The 21,753-nt window shown below is 52.7% G+C and overlaps 1 protein-coding gene across 1 annotated transcript in view; it reads right to left on the reverse strand.

Moving 5' to 3' along the window:
- Znf423 (zinc finger protein 423) overlaps positions 1-21,753 on the reverse strand; it is a 317,240-nt gene that overhangs the window by 116,741 nt on the left and 178,746 nt on the right. Inside the window, exons 4-5 of the mRNA XM_004664840.2 lie at positions 12,355-15,569; positions 3,454-3,538 (exon numbers count right to left, since the gene is read on the reverse strand). Of these exons, the coding sequence (XP_004664897.1) occupies positions 3,454-3,538; positions 12,355-15,569 (3,300 nt within the window). The remainder of the gene's footprint in view (positions 1-3,453; positions 3,539-12,354; positions 15,570-21,753) is intronic.

Genomic DNA, 21,753 nt, shown 5'->3' on the forward strand with positions numbered 1-21,753 from the left:
ACTCTTCTGAATTTTTAAAGAGAAAACGTTAACCAAGACAACCTCAGAGCTGCACCTCAGGATATAGAGTGAACTGCAAACTCAAGTTCCTTTGTTGAATGTTCAAGGCCTTCTGTGGCTGGACCCCAAACTATTTCCTCACTGCCATAATTCTATGACTGTGTGCTGCCTTTATGAGGCTGAGTGAGGCCCCACAGCTCCTGAGATGCACCTGTCCTGCCCCCGATCCTGAGCTCTGTTTGCCCTACAGTCCTCCTCTGCAGTGCTGCGCCCACGTTCACAGCCAAGCAACACACAACATTCAAGACCCTGGCCCCTGCCTATGCTGAGTTCACCCCTGTAGAGGCAGCCCTGCCGCAGCAAAAGCTCCCCTTCATCTTTCAGGGCCCAGGGCCCATGGATCCACAGGTCCCCGCTCCAACGGCATATGGCATCGTTGTCATTCGAATCTTCAGCCCCATTTGCTTCCCCACAGACAGGGAACCAGCAACCTCTCTCACCACAGGCCTGGCAGAAGCTGCAAATACAGTCAAGAGAGCGTGGATATCGTCTGACCTGTCGCGGCTGCTTTCCAGCTCCGAGACCTCAGGTATGTCGTGTCACGCCTGCAAACCCAGGCCCAGGATGGAGACAAGATCAGGTGTGACGGCTCTGGCACGCTGCAGGGCTGAGTAAGCGGCAGTGACCAGCATCCTTCTCAGACTCCCTCAATGGACAGGTGCATCTTCTGTGTGATGCTGTAAGGTCAGGTCTTTGAGAGCAGGGATGTGGCCTTTTCACCTTCTATGACACCCTGGAGGCCACCATGCAGCACCTGCTCTATTGACATTCTCTGATGGATCAGAGCGATGAGATGACAGCGAGCTAGCAGGTGGCAGGGTAGGCAAGAGGCACCATCCTGGGCTAATGCCTGGCTCACGGGGGTCACGGCTATGAGCCTGCACGGGGAACCGAAACATCAGGCTCACTGATCTATGCACAAGGCCACCAGCTCCTTGTGTCCTGGGCTGCAGGCCAGCTCACAGTGCTGCCGCAGCTGCAGGTGAGGGGCCCTGTCCGCTCCCTTGGACTCCTGGCCCTCACACAAAGCTGGACCATCACCCCTCCTTTTGCATTCCCACACTCCAGTTGAGAGCAGACCCTTCGTCTCGCACCTGAGGACACACGGCTTCCAGGCCATGCACAAAGGAGAGGTGGAGAAGAGAAGGGAGGGGGAGCACCTTTGAAATCACCACGGCCCAATTAGCTAGCTCTCGCCCTCCGTGCTTACAAACAGGAGCCGCATCACCACCTGCTACAAAAGCAAACATTTTCCAACATCTTCATCTGTACCTCCCTGGCACTCCCAAGGAAGGGCTCTGGCAGCCGGTGGCTGACAAGGAGGCTTCCCTTCCCACACTTCGCAGGGGCTTTCCAACGGAAGACATTAAAAAGCCACCAATCTCCCTGTCAGGCCGGGCTCCTTGGCCCACCTGCCCCTTCTGGCTTTTCTCTTCCCTCATTCCAGGTGAGTCTACCACCCACATGGTCAGGGCCCTATGCCTTAAGAGGACCAGCTCTACACACTGGAGGTGGAGACTGTCCAGACAGGAGCTGAACAAGACTGAGTACCCACCTCACAAAGATACACTGCAGCTGGGTGGAAATGAGGGGATCTGTGCTCGTTCTGCCAGCATCTTTCCTGAAGAGAGCCAGGAGTCCCCTTCATGCGATATGTGGGTAATGATGCCCCAGATATAGGGTGGCTGAAGGTCTCGTGAACATGACTAGGAAACACATGCATCCATTCGCTCTGAGAATTTATGGGCTGGTTATCTACTAAAGGTGAACAATGTATATCCTATGACCCAGTAATTCCATGTCTATCCCCATATTCCTACTAGATATGCATGACACTTATACAGTGCATGAAGGCGGCATGTGTTCGTTCACCCATAGACATGTACAGCAGTCTGTGAAACAGCACAAGGGATGTGGGGGTTTGAACCAGGTGTCCCCCATAAACTCAGGTGTTCTGAATGCCAGGTTCCCAGCTGATGGAGAGCTGGGGATTAACACTTCCTGGAGGCAGTGAGGGCGGGCTTATGGGTGTTATAGGCAGTTTCCCCTTGCCAGTGAGTGACACACTCTCCTGTTACTGTTGTCCATGTTATGTTGGCCAGAGGGTGATGTCCACCCTCTGCTCATGCCATCGTTTCCCCCTGCCATACTGAAGCTTCCCCTTGAGTCTATAAGCCAAAATAAACCTTTTTTTTTTTTTTAACCAAAAGCTGCTCTTGGTCAGGTGATTTCTGCCAGCAACACAAACTTGACTGTAACAATGGCCCATGGAGGAGAGGGATGGGATAGTCCACCTCGACGAGAAGACCCACTACAGGCAGGCATGGGAGGAGAGCAAAGAAACGGAGACGTGTTTCCATTCATAGAAGGCACAACCAACTATGCTTAGGAACATCAGGGTAAGAACGACCTTTTGCTAACAGGGGATGGACCTCGTGAGCCAAAAGAGAAGCTTAGGAATACTGAGGACAGTGCGCTCTCCTGATCCAGGTGCTTGCTGCAGAGGTGTGTTCAAATGTAGAGACTCAAGTATGTGAGATTTCTGAACACATGCTCAGAAGGGTTTTGTTATGACATATAATAATGAAATAGGGTCAGGATGCTCCCAATGTGATAAAATCTCCCCGTTCAGATCACATGATCTTGAAGGCAATCACTCATCTAAGAAACACCCAGGATACCAAGATTCCTGAGGCTTCCTGAGGCCTGGACTGTCAGACCCGCCATCACATCCCAGGTTACCCCTGCCCTTTAAACCCATGTGCCCACTTACACACCAGCACATGCAGCTGTGTCCTCGCTTCCAGCCAGGACATGTCCAGCTTCCAGGCTATCCCCATCTACATAAGGCCAGCAAGAATTCACAGCATCCCAGGGGACCTCAGGCCAAGCATCTGGACTCTATGGGAGTTTTAATACTGCCCTTGTAGAAGGATTAAATTTTTTCCAAAGTCCAAATCCATTTGGAGAGAGACAGGAAGAAGACAGGAAGAACTTTGTAAGCATTCTGTTTTGACAATTGTGCCTGAGGAATTCACCACGTGGAGTGGGAAAATGTGAGCAGTTAAATCTATTCAATGTCATGACACACGGAATTGAAGCCTAATTGCCCCTGAGTGCTTGGCAACCGGAAAGCACTCGTTGCAGAAATGGAGGGAAATTTATGCTGGGAAATGGAAGAGGCTGTCATAAGTTTGATAGCACCATGAGTGGATCTGTGATGAGAAGACTCAGGTGGGGAAGTCACTCCCACCTAGCCATCTTGACTCCCACTGAAATGTCACAGTAACTGTAGCAGTGGCATCCATCCTAAAAACCGGGAAATGGTGACGGGAACCACCAATCTGGAGCCTCGCTGAGTGGCCCCACACAGCTGGGAAGACATGCTCTTACCAATCATGTGGTTGGCAACGTGGATCTGGATCTCTCTCTCGTTCTCGAAGGTCATCTGGCACTTGATGCACTGGTACGTCTTTTTCTGTTTGGGAACCAGAAAGGGAGAGATCAGAAGCGGGCCAGGACAGGCAAACAGCCAAGTCCTAGCTTAAGCAGTCCTAGAGTGGCTCTGCCCCACTCCCAAACCACTCTCTTCCACGTCCCTCCAACACCACTCTCACCAGCTGAGGGTCAGGGGCTATGTTCCAAGGGGCTGCTCCTCTGCAGGTCCCAGGATGACCATGACCCTACTTAGGAGCAGAGGGAAGCTGTCCTTCATGGACAAAAAAAAAAAAAAAAAATCTAGGCACTCAACGGCTCATCTGCAAGCACTCCCACTGTCCCAGCTTGATCATGACATGGCCCACACAGGCTCCTGTGTGGAAGGCATGGCTACCAACTGATCAGCTTCGGGAAAGTGAGTGGATCCTGAGGGTCTACCCTAATCAATAGATTAATCTCTTGATGGAGTCATAATATGATGGCATTATTGAGAGTTGCTGAAAAGTAAGAGGTGGGCCCTGGAAAGATCAATTGTGTCTGTGCACGGCTCCTTCTTCTCACTGCTTCCTGTCTGCAATGAGTTGAACAGCCTCTGCCGCATGCTCCCGACTCTCCACAGGCCCAGAAATACACAGCCAAGAAACCACAGGCCAAAGCTTCAGAAACGAGGCCAAAATAAATCTTCCTTCTCTTTGGGTGGTTTCTCTCAGGTGTTTGTCACAATGACAAAAAGTCAGCACTTGGGCTGGAGAGATGGCTTAGTGGTTAAGCGCTTGCCTGTGAAGCCTAAGGACCCCGGTTCGAGGCTCGGTTCCCCAGGTCCCACGTTAGCCAGATGCACAAGGGGGCGCACGCGTCTGGAGTTCATTTGCAGAGGCTGGAAGCCCTGGCGCGCCCATTCTCTCTCTCTTCCTCTATCTGTCTTTCTCTCTGTGTCTGTCACCCTCAAATAAATAAATAAATAAAATTAAAAAAAAAAAGTCAGCACTTATCCATCTGCTGTCCACCCATCTGTGCGTCCACTCATGCCTCGGCCTCCACACATCCACTTACTTATTGTCTCTCTGCCTATTCATTCATCTATTCACCCACGTACCAAACCCACCCACCTGCCCAACCACCCATCTACATACCCACTTGTCTACCCATCCAGCCGCCTTCCCATCCACCCTCAGAGCAATGTGGCTGACAATGGGGGACACAGCTGCCAACAACTCTGGTAGCCAACGGTAGCAGAGAAGTCCTCAGCTGCCCTGCAAACATAGGCCCAGGTGACACACACGGGGGCCATCATCAGCTGCCTTTGGAGGCAGAAGCAGAAAAATGGACATCACCAGAAGCCTCCGCACTTCTTAAAGATCCATAATGGGTTGGCCTTACTTCACAATGCAGCCTGGGTAACTGGGAAATCTGATCCCCGGGGACAGAGGCGATATTGGAAATATTGTGGCTACAAGCCTTCTCTATTTTATTTTATTGTTTTTGAGGCAGGGATGCACTCAAGGCCAAGATGACCTGGGACTCACTCTGTAACCCAGGCTGGCCTTCAACTCGTGGCAATCTTCCTTTCTCAGCCTCCAGAGTGCTTGAATTAAAGGCATACACCATCGTGCCTGACTTCTATTTGCTTTTTGGGAAGGATGAGGGGAAGTACTGGGATTCATCGTATCCAACTTTGTGTGTGTGTGTGTGTATGTGTGTGTGTGTGTATAGCATGTGTGGTGAGTGCACGTGTGTACAGATAAGTGCCTTAAGCACACAAGTACAAAGACCAGAAGAGGATGTTTAGTGTCGTCCTCTATATCTCTTCCCCTTTATTTCCTTGAGACAGAGACTCTCATTTGCTTAGCTTTTGATATTGTTGCTGGGGACTGAAAGCAGGCCCTCACGTTTGCATAGAAAGTGCTCTTGTCTGCTGAGCCATCTGCCTAGTCCCATATCCAAAGTTTTCTGAAGACCACTTTGGCTCCTGGGATGGTGAGTCCTCTACTGTCTCTGGAAAAGGAGCAGAATTCTGACTTACTGGCTAAGGAAACAGACCCCGCCCTGAACTGTGCAATCGGGATTGAGCCTCCAGGAAGCTCAGTGACCCTGGTCGAGGCAAGATAGAAAGGCAGGGAAATTTTTTTGAAGCCATGAAAAAGGAGAAAGGATCCCTTTCTCAGAAGTCTAATTGAAACCTCTCACCAGCACAGAAATAAGAAGTCCAACACAATTAACAACTGCTTAAGGCTTTCCACCCTTTTCCAGTTGTAAACCTACAATGTTCCGGGATCTCATGCAAAACTTCATGTGAGTAAAAGCCATGTCCAAAGCCACTTGTGCAGCCCCAGTGGCTCCTGAATTTGACTTACCAGATTATAACCCCATCCAAGTCATCTCCAGAGCCAGCTCAATCACTAAAGAGGGGGACAGAGGGAGAGGAGGGAAGAAGCTCCTAGAAGCCCATTGAACAATGGAATTCTGAGGAGTCACCACAGGACACTTGAACTGTGGCTGTCGTAGAGAAGTGCACACCCATGCTCTCTGGTATGCCTTCATTCTCTTTTTGAGTGCCTCTCTTGATTGTTTTCGAAAACATCTCCACTTCTGGACTGGAGAGAAGGCTCAGCAGTTAAGGCACTTGCTTGCAAAGCCTGATAACCCAGGTTTAATTCCCCAGTACCCGTGAAAAGCCAGATGCACAAAGTGGCGCATGTGTCTGTGCAGTGGGTAGAGGCCCTGGCGCCTCCATTCTCTCTGTCTCTCTTCTCTCTATCGCTCTCTGCTTGCAAATAAAATAAATAAATAAAACTCCAGTTCTGCTTCATAATGGTTCCTCCTAAACTTTTCTGCAACAAACCCAGAAATCCTGCATTCACCTCATTTGGGTCCCTAAAAGTCTATGGAAACGTCTCAGGCAGCTGAAGGTGACAGTGTGAAGCCATGTCTCAGGCCCCTCACAGCCGACTGCTCTCCCTGCCGGCCTTCGCCTCTGCTGGCTCCTCGTCTGGAATGCCCTCTCCATCCTGGATGACTCAAGTCACTGTCACCACTTGTGAGAAGCTTTCTTCTCCCTCCCGAGCACAGATCCAAAGCTACTCCAGGATCCGCAGCGGAGGCTAGTGCTCAGTACACTGGAGGGGCCCCGCTCAGCAACCGTCTGCACCCCACCACACCCTGAGTGCCCACAAGGCAGGAATGTGTATTCTCTCACAGCCAACACAGATGCACAAGAAGGAAGGATCTGCTGAAAACATGAGTAAACCTGCAGAATAACATGTGAAGCACTCTATTAGGGCAAACTGAACAAAGAAAAGTAAAAGTAACTTAAATAGCTCATATTCCCAACACCTCAGCAGGGATCCAGCTAGGGTAAGCGCCTAATAGTTTTAACTTTTTGTGTTATTTTGTTTAGGTTTTTATCCCCTTAGGTTATTTATTTATTTATTTATTTAGAGAGGGAAAAAGAAAATGGGGCACCAGGGCCTCTAGCAACAGCAAAGGAACTCCAGATGTATGTGCCACCATATGCATCTGGCTTATGTGGGTTCTGGGGAGTCAAACCTAGGTCCTTAGGCTTCATAGGCAAGTGCCTTAACTACTAAGCCATCTCTCCAGCCCTCCCACTTCAAATTTTTTTGACCCATGTAAGATTTTTCTATATGGCCTAAGCTGGTTTCAAACTCATGACTCTCCTGCCTCAGTCTCCCACATGCTGGGCATATTGGCATATACTATCACACTTGTCTTCTTTAACACTTTTTTAAGACAAGGTCTCTTGGGTAGGCAGGGCTCAAGTTCCCCCTGTAGCTGAAGATAACCTTAAATTTCTGATCCTTCTGGCTCTTTCTGAGTGCTAGATCACAGGTACTGTTACCACACCCAGTTTGTGCAGTGTTGGGATGAACCCAGGGCTCTGTGCACACTAGAAAACCCCCTTACTAACTGAGCGACCTTCCTTGGCTTTTTAAGTTTTATTGTGATTACTGCTGGTGCTAAGAAAATCCTTATTGAACCGGATGGATGAATGGATAGAATGACAAAAAAGCTGGTGCTAAGGGCTTCAGCGGCCCTGTTCAGACTCTAGGATCTGTGAGACAGAGGTCCTTCCCCTAGTGTTTCACAGGAGTTTGGGTTTAGAGTAATCCCAATACAGGTCATGGCACTGGTCCCAGAAGCAGGCATTCATCATGGAAAGGCCCTGGGCAGAACAGGGCAAGTGTCTCAGAGGATGATATGGGACGGGCTTAAGGAAGCCAGCCCCGGGCAGACATAGGGAGATCCTCAGTGCACAACTGAACTGTAATGATGGAGGTCTTCTTGGGGCACAAAGCTTTGTAACCCCTCTCTGAGCACAACTCCATGGAGAAGAGCCACCGTGGTCTTCCCAATGTCAGAATCATTTATTCTCTTCACACATTCTTCTGACCACTCTGCCTGGGAAGGAGAAGAGCCCAGGGAGCTGAAGAAATGATAAGCTAGTGAATTCAAGAATGAGACATGCCAGGGAAGTCCAGCTGAAGGAGACAAGTGGAGTGCTGCACGGACGCCGCCGGGCTCTGCAAAAGGTTGTGTGGAGATGGCTGTGGGAGGCCACGGCCCTGGCTGGGGAGGGAAAACCACATTCCTGTCCAGGTGTCTTCATGGCTAGAAGTCTCTCAGGGCCAGAGCTGCTGCGGCTGATCCAGGTTAGTTTGAGAAACAGTCCACGATCAAAGCAACGGGTCGCTCCCCCTAGAGGCATGTGAGTGAAGTGCACTCACTGGGCTTGGGAAAATAAATCCCCAGGGGCTTGAACACAGAGGCTCCCACAAACACCCTGAACTATATGGACACACTGGAAAAACATTGACAGGTAACAGGGCCCTTACTGGTAAGCAAAGAGGCCACAGAAGACTCCCAAAGGAGAGGACATGCACACACACACACACACACACACACGCACACACACGCACACACACACATGCACTGACCACCCAGTATACCCTACATCTGTAAGTATGCACACACAATTGGCACACAGGCAAAGCACACACTCACACACACACATCTATAGCCTTACCAGCACTGAGACCTCACACTTGGCCTCCACCCTCACCCAACATCGACTGGATCTGTCTCCCTTCTCTTAGCTCCAGAGACACCTCCAACTGCCCCTTCCTCCTCTCGGGCTTCAAATGCACTAGGAGACATATTACAGAAAGGTAGAATTTGGCATTCAGAGTAACTCCTCTGCCACAAGGCCCTTCCCTAGGGCCCAGCCCAGCCCTGAGCAGCCTCAGAGCAGAAAGAAATCCCCCTGAGAATGAGGGAGAGAAGGGAAAGGAGGGAACGGAGGAGCTGCTTGGGCCCCTCAAAGAAGGAAGGGGAAGGAGGACAGAACGCATGTCATTTCCATCACTGTCATTCACCCAATGCGATATAAACACCTACTACGTGCAGCCAGCATTTATACAGCCTTCCCCTCACTCCTCTGCATGTGCTGCAAGAAGGAGAGAGATAATATGGATCCAAGGGGTGATGTCACTAGTCCAAGCCCCCAACTGCAAGTAGGGAAAATGGGATTTGATGTTTGGCAGGCTCCCTCAGGAACTGAGCTCCTATTCTGAGCTCCAGGTCCCAGACCTCCCTGGACAATCCTAGTCCAGTGACAGAAAGCTGTGTGATCGAGTGTATAAGCTTAACCCTTCAACTTGAAAGCCCACTGGTCTTCTGTAATACTGTAACAGGGTACCCAGGCCACCCCACTCAGCACAGGAAGCACCCCAAGACCTGCTAAGGTGATGGAGGGTCAGGGTCTGCCCATGCTGACCTCACGGTTAGGGGATATCATTACCCATAAACAGGGGAGCTGAAAGCCTCAACACTTCACGCTCTAGCCGACAGCATCCTCAGCCCCACAGGAACCCAGTCCTCTGAGAGATGGTTGCTATGGATACACTCCCGAGGGTCTCGGCCTGCCAGCCCCCAGGCCCCTTTGCACAGCCCCCAGAGTCTGCTCTGACATGAGTGAGTCCTGGGGGAGGCAAGGGGTGGGCGAACAGACAGCTGGGCCTCTGCCCCTAGGCGTGCTCAGACAAGGGGCAAGGTCCCAGGGGCAGCAGCTCTGCTGGGGAGGAACCTGGGCTTTGTCTAGCTCCTTTCTTTAAGTCCCATCTGCCTAGTCTCTGGGCTGGCAGAGGCAGGATGTTCAGCCTGACGCCTCTTACACTACCTGAGGGCAGCGAGGGGAAGTCTGGAGAAGGGGTTTCCGCGACCTCAAGTGCACGGTCGTGTCCATCTTTGGCTCAGTGCATCACCTTTCTGAACCTGGATTCCCTCTGCCCAGAGGCTTCAGCAAGGCCCCCTGCTTGTTTATACAGAGACCAGTCTACACACTGAGAACCCAAGAAATCACCCCTCATATAGTAGGGCTTTGCACCTAGCAAGGCCTGGTACCCAACCAGAAAAGGCTGCAGTGCGCGAGGCTCCAACAGCCCAGGACTTGGAGGCAACTAAAGCAACCCTCTGGCTCCCCGGACCCTCGGTGCAGTGGTAGGTAGAATTCAAGAAGACAGGAACGTTCTGGACTGGGGTACACCCAGAGAAGGCAGCAGAAGCCCAGCCATAATGTACTGCTCCCGTACAAAGGCAGAAACACTCTGGACCCCAACCGTACAAGCACAACCCCTTGCAGGCTGAGTGGGCCCCCAGAGTGTCTTGGGAGAGTGTTGGTGAACAGTATAAAGTGTGGTACCAGGCACAGCCAGCGGGAGTTCAAATCCTATCTCTGCCACTTGACCGGTGGAACTCAGGCAGTCCAACTTTGTGAAAGTGAGTGTCATTAGGGGTACTTAAATGTCAAATGCTGAGCACACCCCAACCCAATAAGAATGGACCATATGGGAGAGATATTATATTATATAGCCTGCCCTCTGTGCTCAGCAATCCTTTACTCATTTCATCCTCTGAGCCCAGTGTCAAGGTCAGCATGGGAAACGGTCACAAGGTCATAAATGGCACTGACTACTCAGAGGAGGGACCGAGTGACTACAGTGCCACCAGTAGATGTCAGCTCGGCACACAGACAGTATTAGTACTTCCTCGTGCTGCAATTACTATCCTAAGGTTACTGTTGCTGCCATATTAAGTGCCAATGCTCTCTGACTTTCTGCCTTTACCTGAGGAAAGAGGCCCAGAGAAACCAAACCACAGGGAGTCCCAGAAGAGGAAGACTTGCAGCCCAGCCATCTGACTCCAAGGCCCACGTGCTACACAGGAGAACCACCATGCAAGCCTAGTGCCCATGTTCCAGATCTCTGACAGGTCCTGTTCAGAGACCTGGCTCATCTATGAGAAAGAGGGTGCCACACACACCCCCAAAGGGAGCACTCTAGTTAAGTGTTCCCCTTCCCAACCAGACTCAGAGTTCTGTTTGCACTTGGGTGTACCTCTCCTAGCCAGAGGTCTACAGAGAGTTCTCTGAGGCTCACTAGGCACCATTGGGTCCACCTGTGACAAGGTGAAGGAGGGGCTAGGCAGGAAGCCCGAGGGATTCCCACCTCTTTAAAATGCTCCTTTATCCTCTCCAGCCCTTCCCCTCTCCCCTCCGCCCTCTCTCACAGTCCCTAGCCTGGGTTCCTCAGCAAACAGGTATGTTCCAGGAAGTACCTGTGGCAGGTGGTTCCCTCATCCTGCCTCCCTGTCAATGGCACCAGCAGCAGCCCTCCAGGGAGAAGCACCCCTGAGATCTCCTTGGCACCTCCTCCATTTAGAAACATATCACACACTCAGTGGGAATACCTGGTCCAGTGTGTGTGACACCCAAAGGCCATGCAGGCTGCAGTCCACCCCGGGGTGCCCATCACCCTGAATCCAATGCCTCAGTGGGCCCACTAGGAGCTCACACTCAGAGCCATGTGTGATGAGCCTATGGCTCTCCTAGATATGTAAGCCTCCAAGGCAGGGGTCCAACTCCTGGCTCTCCTTGGCTCTTAGGCACCTCCAAACATAAAGACAACCCAGGAAATTGTGGTAACTGAATCAACCAATTGCTAAGAGTAGCAATAGTCAGAACCTTTCCCAAGAGCCCTTTTGCTCCACAACTGCACCAGTAGTTATGATGCTATGGGCAGTGGTTATGGTCAGTCCTGGGCCACTGGAGCCTCCTGGTGATTGGTCCTAAGCCCCAGGTGTGCATATTATGTCGAGGAATAGTGTCCAAAGAATCTTGTCTTAAAAGCCCACAGACATCAAATGATTCGCCCAAGGTGACCAGTGAGCCAGGAAGTCACTCTACCTTTGATTGACAGCAAAGATGCCAGCCTTAGCCGGGTATGGTGGCGCACGCCTTTAATCCCAGCACTCGGGAGGCAGAGGTAGGAGGATTGCCGTGAGTTCAAGGCCACCCCAAGACTCCATAGTGAATTCCAGGTCAGCCTGGGCTACAGTGAGATCCTACCTCGAAAACATACAAACATACATACATACATGCATGCATACATACATACATACATACATACATAAAATGCCAGCCTTCATTTATGTAATGTTCACTGTGTACCAGCCACTGCTCAGGGCGCTTTATCTGCATGTCAGTGACCCCTCACAACCATACTAGAAAGCTGAAGTGATTTTCATTCCCATTGTACAGATGAATTCTTGACAAATGTGGCTGAGAGAGGCAAATACTGTGTGCATGCTATACAGATGGAAGGACATGGAGACATTGTGGCTCAAACCAGAGCAGCAGAGTGGATGTGCTTAACACCCACGTGGGCAGCGCAGCTTCTCTAGGCTACTACAAGGCACATTATCAAGAGGTATGGCACTCAAGAGTGTAGTTTCTATGGATGCCTGTCGATGCCCAAAGCCCAGAGAGCAGGCTGCACTTACCCGGGGCACTGGAGACGTCTGGGCACCTTTCCGGGGCCCACTGGTCTCGGGTGTGAGGTCGCGGTGGTCCACCTGCATGTGGCTCTCCAGGTCCTCAGCACTCTCAAACTTGACACTACACTCGGGGCAGCGGAGGCTAGTGCAGGGCCTGTCTGCAGGCTCGGGCGGGGCCAGGCCGCCCACCTGTCCATTGGCACTGCGAGCCATGCAGCCGGCGCACAGGCCATAGGGGAGCCCATTGACATCCAGCTTGACCAGGTCCTGCTTGCTACGGAACTCCTTGAGGCACAGGGCACACTTGTAGAGCTTCTGCAGCCCCTGGCCGTTGGGGGAGGACGCAGCCGAGCTGCCCGCCAGCTTCTGCATGTGGAAGGTGCCGTGGATCTTGAGCTCGAGCGTGGAGGTGACAGTCTGCATGCAGACCACACAGCGGAAGCCCGTGAGGGAGTTGCGCAAGTCGGGGTGCATCTGGCAGTGCTCAATGAACTCCTCCTCGCTCTGCAGGGGCATCTTGCAGATGCGACAGGTGCCCGTGTCCAGGCTCTTGCTGTGGGTCACCTTGTGCTCGGTGAGCGTCAGCAGCGAGGGGAATCGCTCGCCACAGATGGGACACATGTAGTGCTTGGCAGGGCCCCGGTGTGTTTGCAGGTGTTCCCGGAGCCCGTTCTCCGAGAAGAAAGTCCGCGAGCACACGTTGCACTTGTGGCTGCCCTTGATGAACTCGGCCTTCTTGCGCGACCCATCGTCCTCCCCGGGCCGGATGTTGTGGTCCCGCAGCCGGTGGTTTTGCAACAGCACCTCCATGGTGTAGGCCGCACCACAGATGTCACAGCCGTACATGGGCTCCGAGGCGTCCACGTCGTCCTCGCTCGCCTCATGGCTGTTGGGTGCCTCGGGGTTCTTGAGCAGCATCCCCTGCAGGTCAGCAGGCTCGGCCTTCTTGGTGGCAGCGGGGGGCACCCCGTTGGTCGTGCCGTTCTCGGCAGCTGTGTCGAAAACGCAGTGCTTCTCCCGCAGGTGCTTCTCCAGCAGGATGACGGCGTGGAAGGCCTTGCTGCAGAACTTGCAGTTGTACTTTTTGCTGTGCGTCGTGATGTGGCACTGGAGCTCCACCTCCGTGCTGAAGGTCTCGCCGCAGAAGATGCACTTGTGGGCCTTGGCCGGGTTGCCCAGGTGGCTGTGCTTGACGTGCACCTGCAGATCGGCCTCCTTGCGGAAGTCCCAGTTGCAGGCCGTGCAGCGGTACATCTTCTTCTCGTTGCTGTGCTTCACTGCCAGGTGCACCTGGATGGACACCTTGGAGTCGAAGACCTCCTGACACAAGGTGCAGTGGTACAGCACGAAGGTGTGCATGTCCAGGAGGTGCTTCTGCAGGTCGTCCACCGAGGAGAACTGCTTGTCGCAGCTCTCGCACACGTAGTGGGTGGACGTGGTCATGTAATGCACCGTCAGGTGTTGCAGGAGGGACTCCTGGGAGTCGAAGTCCTCTTTGCACTGGGGACAGGCCTGCTTCCGCAGCAGCAGCTCCAGGTGCAGTTTCAGGTGGGTCTGGAAGCTCTCGAAGTTGGAGAACTTGAGGTCGCACTGATTGCAGGGGTACTCGCCATTGGAGATGGAGTTGGTGCTCCCCGAGAGCCGCTGCCGCTTCGGGGACGATACCTCGACGTCGGAGGACACCGGGCTCTGCTCTGCCTTGGACTTCTTGCTGTGTGCCAGTGGAATGTTCTTGTGGTTTTCCTTGATATGCTTGGTGAGCTTCAGGATGGAGCCAAAGATGGGGGAGTTGGTACAGTAGGGGCAAGAGTAGACCTCCATGAAGGACTGCGTGGGCTGTACAACCGGCGACTCCAGCTTGGTGCTGCCCACAGAGCAGTGTGCCTGCTGGATGTGCTCGGTGAGCGAGGACTCGGTGAGGAAGCCCATGGAGCACTGGTTGCAGAAGAAAGCGTTATTGCCATCGGGTGGGTTGGCGTTGGGGCCACAGTGGGAGACACGGATGTGCTCTTGCAGGCTGTTGATGTCGGCAAACATCTCCGGGCAGTAGTTGCAGTGGAAGGCGGAGATATTGCCAAACTGCATCATGGGGTAGGCGTGGCTCTTGTGCAGCTTTCGCACATGCTCGTTGAGGTTGTAGAGGGTGGGCATGGAGTCCAGGCAGATCTGACACGTGTGGCTCTGCTGGGGCTTATCTGCGTGGATGGTCTTCAGATGTATTTCCAGTACAGCCAGGCTGGTAAAGTCCCGCTTCGAGCAATAGGGGCAGCTGTAAACAACCTTGGACCAGCCCTGCCCATCATCCCGCATCTTCTTCTGGCCCCTCAGTGGCTTCAAAGTGGAGTCCGGGGTGGAGCCACGCTCCACGGACGCGCTGGAGTCAGGCGTGGCGCTGCTCATGGAGGCCACGCTGCCCAGCACGGGGTCGGGGCTGACACTGTGGTTGCTGGAGTCCGGCTGCCGGTGACTGTCCAGGTGGCAATAGACGCCCTCCACCGAGGAGAACTGCTCGGGGCACATGGGGCACTTGTGTTTCTGGTTGGCGTGGGCTTGGTGGATGTGGGAGAGCAGCGTGCTCTCGTCCGCGAAGACCTCGGGGCAGTGGATGCACTGCAGGTCCGCCTTCTCCGAGAGCTGCGGGTGCAGGGTGAGCACGTGCTTCTCCAGCTCCTCCGTCTGGCTGAAGGTGTCCTCGCAGTAGTCACACATGAAGTCGTCTTTCTTGGCCTCCTTCTCCGACTTGGCCAGATGTTCCTTGTTCTTCTTGTGGGCCTGCATGTGGCTCTGCAGGGAGCTGGTGGAGGAGAAGCCGCGCTTGCACACGCTGCACTTGAACGGCTTGCTGGAGCTGTGCGTCTTCAGGTGGATCTTGAGGTGGTCGCTGCGGGAGAAGGCCGCCTCGCACTCGTGGCAGTGGTACTTCTTGTCGCCCGTGTGCAGCTTGATGTGCCGGTCTCGGCTCCTCTTGTGCTTGAAGAGGCGGCTGCAGTAGGTGCACTTGAACGGCAGCTTGTCGCTGTGGATCTGCTCGTGCCTCTTCAAGTAGCTCAGGCGGATGAAGGACTTGTCGCAGAACTGGCAAGGGTACGGCAGGCCCGTGCCACCTTCCTCCTCGCCGAGGCCGAGGTCACAACCATCTCCGATCATCTGCGTGGGTGACGCAACATCCTTGCTGGAGGGAGACGAGGCCACCCAGGAGAGCTGTGGGTCGTCATCACCATCTGCAGGGGAAGGCAGAGGAGAGATTAGAGGCAATTCCCAGGGCCGCCGGGAAGCAAGGACAGAGCCAGCTTCTCGACAGCTCTCGGCTGAGGCTGTGCAGCTGGCCAACTGCTGGGGGGCGGAGGGGGGGAGTGATGGGGCCGGAAGCAAGTGGACATGTGGGCCTTCCCATCTGCGGAGGAGGCGGCAGAGGGGCTGCAGGGTATGAGGAGGGAAGCGTCTTCTTCCACAGCGACACCTGCCTGGGCCTGGCTGGATGTGGTACCCCCCGCCGGAGGTGCGGCTCTCGGCCACTTCCCCAGTGGAGGGAGGAGGGGCAGCCTTGACAAAGTCACCGGAAATGACCTCACAGACCATCAGTCCCACAGGCCAAAAGGAGGCCAAGTCCCCTCACTTGATCAACACCTGGGAGTCAACTTCTCTTATCCCCCAGCCACAGGGGGAATCCCACTAGTCCTTTGGGGAGCAGGCAAAATTCAGCAAAGCACACATACACAAAATGCCCTTTTTAAATCAGCTGCACCACATTCTTTGTGGATGGGGACTGATGGAGCTGGAAACTGCTGTTTCCGGTAATAGACAAGACACAAGGTGTGAAATCACAGGGCCCCTGACAGCAGACTCCAGCACACAAATGGAGGCAAGCTGTGGGCAGCGAGGAAAGGCCTGAGGTCACCAGCCAGAGCATCCAGAGGAGGTTTCTCCTTTGTCTCCGGAACCTCCGGGTTGTCCCAGTCCACCTAGACCCAAAGAGATGACCATGCGGATGCACTGCGCCCCCGAAGACCACAGAGCCCAGAGCAGCTAGTCCCTTTATTCCACACAAGAGACCCTTCTTACAACAACACGGGTGTCCTGTGCTCCCTAGGGACAGGAGGGACCTCTCTTGCTCCTCCAGTCTCTGGAGGGGGGCTAAACAAACCTTAGGGCTGGCTATTTCTGGGAAAACAAAGGCACACAGGACACAGCAAATGCAGCCAGTGAAGTTCCCAAAGCTCGGCAGGGGTCAGGCGGAGCGAGCTGAGCAGGAGCAAGTTCCGAGGCTCAAGTTTCTCATCGAGTGGATTTAAAACTTAATAATGAATGAAACAGACCGCAGGCTGCTGCGGGCAGGGGAGAGACAAACAAAAGCTTGGATTCGGCTGCTCTGACCTTGTCTTGTAACCCCGAAGAAAGAGACCGGGGACCCCACCCGCCTCTCTATCCCCCAGCCATCCAGCTGGGTCCTCAGAAAAGCCTCACCGTAGTGGCCCCAGCCCTCAGAAGGGGAAGAAAAAAAAGGCTGAAGTGCTGCACAGATAGCATAGATGGGCACACACACACATGCAGAAATGCACGCGCACTCGTGCATATCTTACACAGCCCTCCAACCTCACAAAGGCGTAGAACCTTACACATCACCCCCACAACCCACATACTTAAATGCGGGCGTACATAAGCTCACTATCTCGCGTAGGTGTACGCCCACTCCAACTCACAAACTTAGATGTGCATGCACACACATACTGCACTGTGTGCATACAGCTTGCATACCAGAGACACACAGTCTCACGCTCCTCACATAGCTCACACACGTTTATTCTGTCATTACAGACACTTGAACAAACTCACTGTAGACACACACACAGCATCATAGGCCCAAGGCTCCCACAGCACAGAGCCAGTGCCTCTGCAGGCCCTGTGCTGTCTCAGGCCCAGCACTAGACTTATTTAAAGGACAGCAAGGGCTGGCTGCAGAGTTCCTCACAGCAGGCGCTGGGCACGCCTGTCCCCATCGTCGCACTGCCTTCCCGGGCCCCAGCTCCCAGCGTGCTAAGAGCTACCTGACCCCAGCTGGCACCACGGACACCTGGATGGAGGCGGCTCTCCAAAGCTCCGACTCTGTGCCTCCCAGCAGCCTGCTCACCTATGAAGCTGAGCACTCCTAGGAACGCCCTCCTGGAGCGAGGGCACCATCTCTCTTGGGGGCCTCACATTACGGGCCCTTTGGTCAGGGAAAGGAGACAGCCGCTGCCAGCTTCCTAGATTAGCCGCAGTGGGAGGTGCCCCAGCCCCTGCCCGTTAATTCCCAGCCCTTGCCAGCTGGGCTCTGAGGGGCACAGACAAAGAGGCTTGGGAGAGGAGATGGTTGGAGCTGGGACTTACTTAGCTTTTGCCCCCTGCCCAGCCTCAGGTGGTTTTTCATTATTTTGGTGTCTTAGCTCAGGCACACTCAGGCTGTCACCGAACCTCTCCTGCGTGCCCAGCCATTCCTAAGCATTCTCTTATAACCTTTGAGGAGGTGACAGCCAAGGCTCTCTCACTGTACACATGTGGAATCTGAGGTGGGGCCCAAGGAACTAATGACATGATAGTGGCAAGACTGTCCACTTTCAGGACCCCTGACCATGACACAGGTCCGGCCCAGCTTCCCCAGGTAACAGAACAGTTGAGAGACCACAGATGCACAGGTTAAGGTAAGAGCTATGCTCAGGGCAGGCAGGTCTAGTTCTCTTTTGAGTTCATACTGGCAAGGAAGGTGATAGGGTAAGGGGCATTCAGGGTCTGCATTTCAAGGAGGGGTGGCCCACCAAGGCACAGAGAGGCGTGTAGTTCCCTGAATGACTGATGAGTGGGAAAACGCACAGCTGAGAAGGCAAAACCAGGAAGATACCTGGGCAGCTAAACCCAGGAAAGCATCCACCCTTAAGATGAGCTTGGATGGGTACTTCCACTGGGATCCTTTTATTCCTGAATCCTTCATGCCACCCAATGAACCGTGAGAGCTGCCTGCACCCCATACCTTCCAGGCTCCTCCAGTAACTCACCCACAGCATGAGTGGTCCTACTTAGTTTATACACCTGGAAAGAGGAAACCATTGCAGGGGCACAGATGAGAAACTATAAAGCCCGCTATGGCTTCGTTGACACAAATGCCCCAGATAAGCACATCCACAGAGAAAGAGCCCATATTTGGAGCCACACAAGGTTGGAGGTGAGAGCAGGGGTCAACGGCAACTAGGCAAGCAGATTCTGTCTAAAAACAAATTAAAATGCAAAGCTGGAAAGATGGCTTAGTGGTTAAGCACTTGCCTGTGAAGCCTAAGGACCCCGGTTCGATTCCCCAGGTCCCATGTAAACCAGATACACAAGGGGGCACGTGTATCTGGAGTTTGTTTGTAGTGGCTGGAGGCCCTGCGCACCCATTCTCTATCTACCTGCCTTTTTCTCTCTCTGTCTGTTGCTCTCAAATAAATAAATAAAAACAAATAAAATAAAATAGAAATGCAATCAAGACTGTAGGAGGATGCTACAAGCTCTGTGGACTTAGTACAGCAGTACTGAGTTGTGCAATAAAAACAAGAGACTGTTACGGTGTGTAAATTATACTTTGATAAGGCTGATAAACAAAAGCAGTACTTTCCAAATAATAATAATAATAATAATTAATTCTAATTAGTACCACTAGTGCTAATTTTAGCGACGACATTTACCAAGCACATCCCATGTGCCAGCACAGCACCAAGTGTGTCTGTTATCACAGCGAATGAATGTCTTTGAATGCTCACACCAGACATCTCTGGTTGTCTCCAAAAGCATCCCATGTTTCAAATGGTGCAACTGAAAAGCCTGTTCCCCCTATTTCCCAGGGCTGCTGGGCCAATGCAATCCCCCAGTCACTCAGGACACCACCCAGGGCCAGCATCAGTCATCCTCCGCTCGGCTTGAGCGTGGGGCGCGTGGGCCTGACCAGCAGTCCTGAAGCATCCAAGGCTCACTGCGCGGCTGGCTGCTTGGCTTTATTTTCTGAAAACAAGTTTCAGAACTAAAGCAAAGTGTATTATTCTTCAGCAACAAACTGAGCAGCTGCTGAGATCATAATCGTCTGAATTGAAATGAAAATAAGGCTTCTTTAAAGTGGAAAAGGCCAATCAGAGGAAATGGGCATGGTGACATGTGAAGTCCCAAACTTAGGCCACCCTGTGTAAAACCTGTTATTCAAAAACACTCCGCCTTGGCTGATGCCCTCCCACACCCGCCAAGTGCATTCTGCACTGGGAGCACTTAGCTAAGGCCTGGAGAAAGGAACTAGTGAGATGAGTGGGGGCCAAGGCTCCACCAGATCTGCAGGGGTGTCAGAGAGGAAGGGGAGTCCAGTTCTTCATGGCAACAAGCCCCAGAGTGCAAAGTCAACACCACCTGTAAACAAGTGTGACTACGCACACCCTCTTGCAAGTGTGCAGAAAGGAGGACACAGTGATGAATGCCAGACCTTGGCTGGCCCCTCACCTACAGTAGGCAGAGTCAAAGAAATACAACAGAATAATAGAAAAATCACTGTCAAAATGGAGACTAAAGTCATTTTTAAAATGACTAATCCAGCAAAGAGGCCTGTCAGAAAGAGGGCTCTAAGAAGCTTCCAGTATGTGCTGCAAGAAAAGATCCAAAAACAAGCATAAAAGCGGGGGGACATTTTTGATAAGAATTCAGCTAAGTAGAAAGGCAAGCATTAGCTGGGCTTCAGATATACCTGCAACAGAGGGGCAGGTGATCCCAGATGACCAACACACCGGCTCAGGGCAGGATGTGACCACAGCAGGTGCAGCGGGCCAAGGCAATCATGTAATGCCAGCAAGCAGCAGGGAGCAGCCCCCCAGGCTGGCAGGAGTCACAGCCTGTGGCTCCTCCCAGCACAGACAAGCAAGGTCAGGCTGTGCAGAAGAGCCCAGGATCCAGGAGAGTGGCCAGCTCTTGGGCACACAGGACTGAACTCCTATCACATTTATGTGGAGGGGGGGAGCGACGTATGTGCAAAAAACAGAAAGTGACTCTTCCCTCACCAAAGCCACTAAGATAAAGACATGTCTCTGAAAAGAACACCAGCAAGACTCTGCCTTAGAAGGGAGGGGAACACCGTTGAGGCCCAGGAGTCAGTGCCTTTGTATCTAGAATAATCCCTGGCTGGACAGTGCCTATCCATGTGAGAGAAAAATGAAATCCATTGGTGATGTCTGCCTTCAGCAAAGGCAGCCTCCAGAAGGGATAAGAACCAAGTGTGGTCCCAGGAGAGAAGCTTCCGCTCAAGTTCGCAGATGCCTACTGTGCCCAGAACTGTGCGACTATTCAAGTGTTTGGCAGCTTGGCCCTTGCAGGAGGAGATGACATACACCGGGGCACTGAACTAAGTTGAGTAAGAAACCCAGCCTAGCTGGGCATGGTGGCGCACACCTTTAATCCCAGCACTCGGGAGGCAGAGGTAGGAGGATCACTGTGAGTTCGAGGCCACCCTGAGACTACCTAGTGAATCCCAGGTCAGCCTGGGCCACAGTGAAACAATACCTCGAATCCCCCTCCCACAAAAACAAAGAAAGAAAAGAGAAAAGGAAAGGAAAAAAAAAAAGAAAGAAAGAAACCCAGGCCTCAGATGCTGTTTTCATGTGAGAGGTAGAATGTGTGTTCACTCCCAAGTCTCTTCCAAATGAGTGAAGCTCCGCCTTGTACAGTCCTCCAAACACCCAGCCTGTCTTCAGGGAAGTCACATGACAGTGTACCAATTCTTCATGAATCTCCCATTACCCCTGCCACTACCAGATTCTTTGAAAAAATAAATATTGTCTAGAAAATCGGTTTACCACAACAAAAAGCTTTATAACGTCCTGGCTTGAAGCTTCCCTTGCTCCCATCCACGGCTCCAAGAATGACAACCACTATGGTCCTTCCCCAAATGCAGAGACACAGCACCCAAACTCAAGAAGCATTTATGACAGTCCTGGATGGTACAGTCACAGAAGTCAGGCCAAGAGAGAAAGTCATTCACAGAGGTGCTAAGTTGGTAGATGCTGGTATTATACTCAAAAAGACACTAAAGCCATATCTGAATACTAAAATCAGCATGTCTACCATGAGCAAAATCATATGAGAATGGAATGGTCCCAGGGTACTGGGCAAACTAGAGTTTCCCAATCTGCCCTTCATGAGTAATGAGGCTTTAGAGTAAGGGCCCCCAAACCATGCTGTTCATTTAAAGACAAGAGAACATGACCCGCACGGGGGAGGTATGCTGAGGTCTGGAGAGGAGTCTCCAGCCACAGGAATCAGCTCCAACTCCATCTGACGGTAAGGACTGCCCCCACACTATCAGAAAGTCACTCGGGCATCCCAGGAGAGTGGAGCCGTGCTCTCCAGGGCCTGCAAGATGTACCT

This window comes from Jaculus jaculus, chromosome 1 (genome assembly GCF_020740685.1).
Source record: "Jaculus jaculus isolate mJacJac1 chromosome 1, mJacJac1.mat.Y.cur, whole genome shotgun sequence".
NCBI classification, from domain to species: domain Eukaryota; kingdom Metazoa; phylum Chordata; class Mammalia; order Rodentia; family Dipodidae; genus Jaculus; species Jaculus jaculus.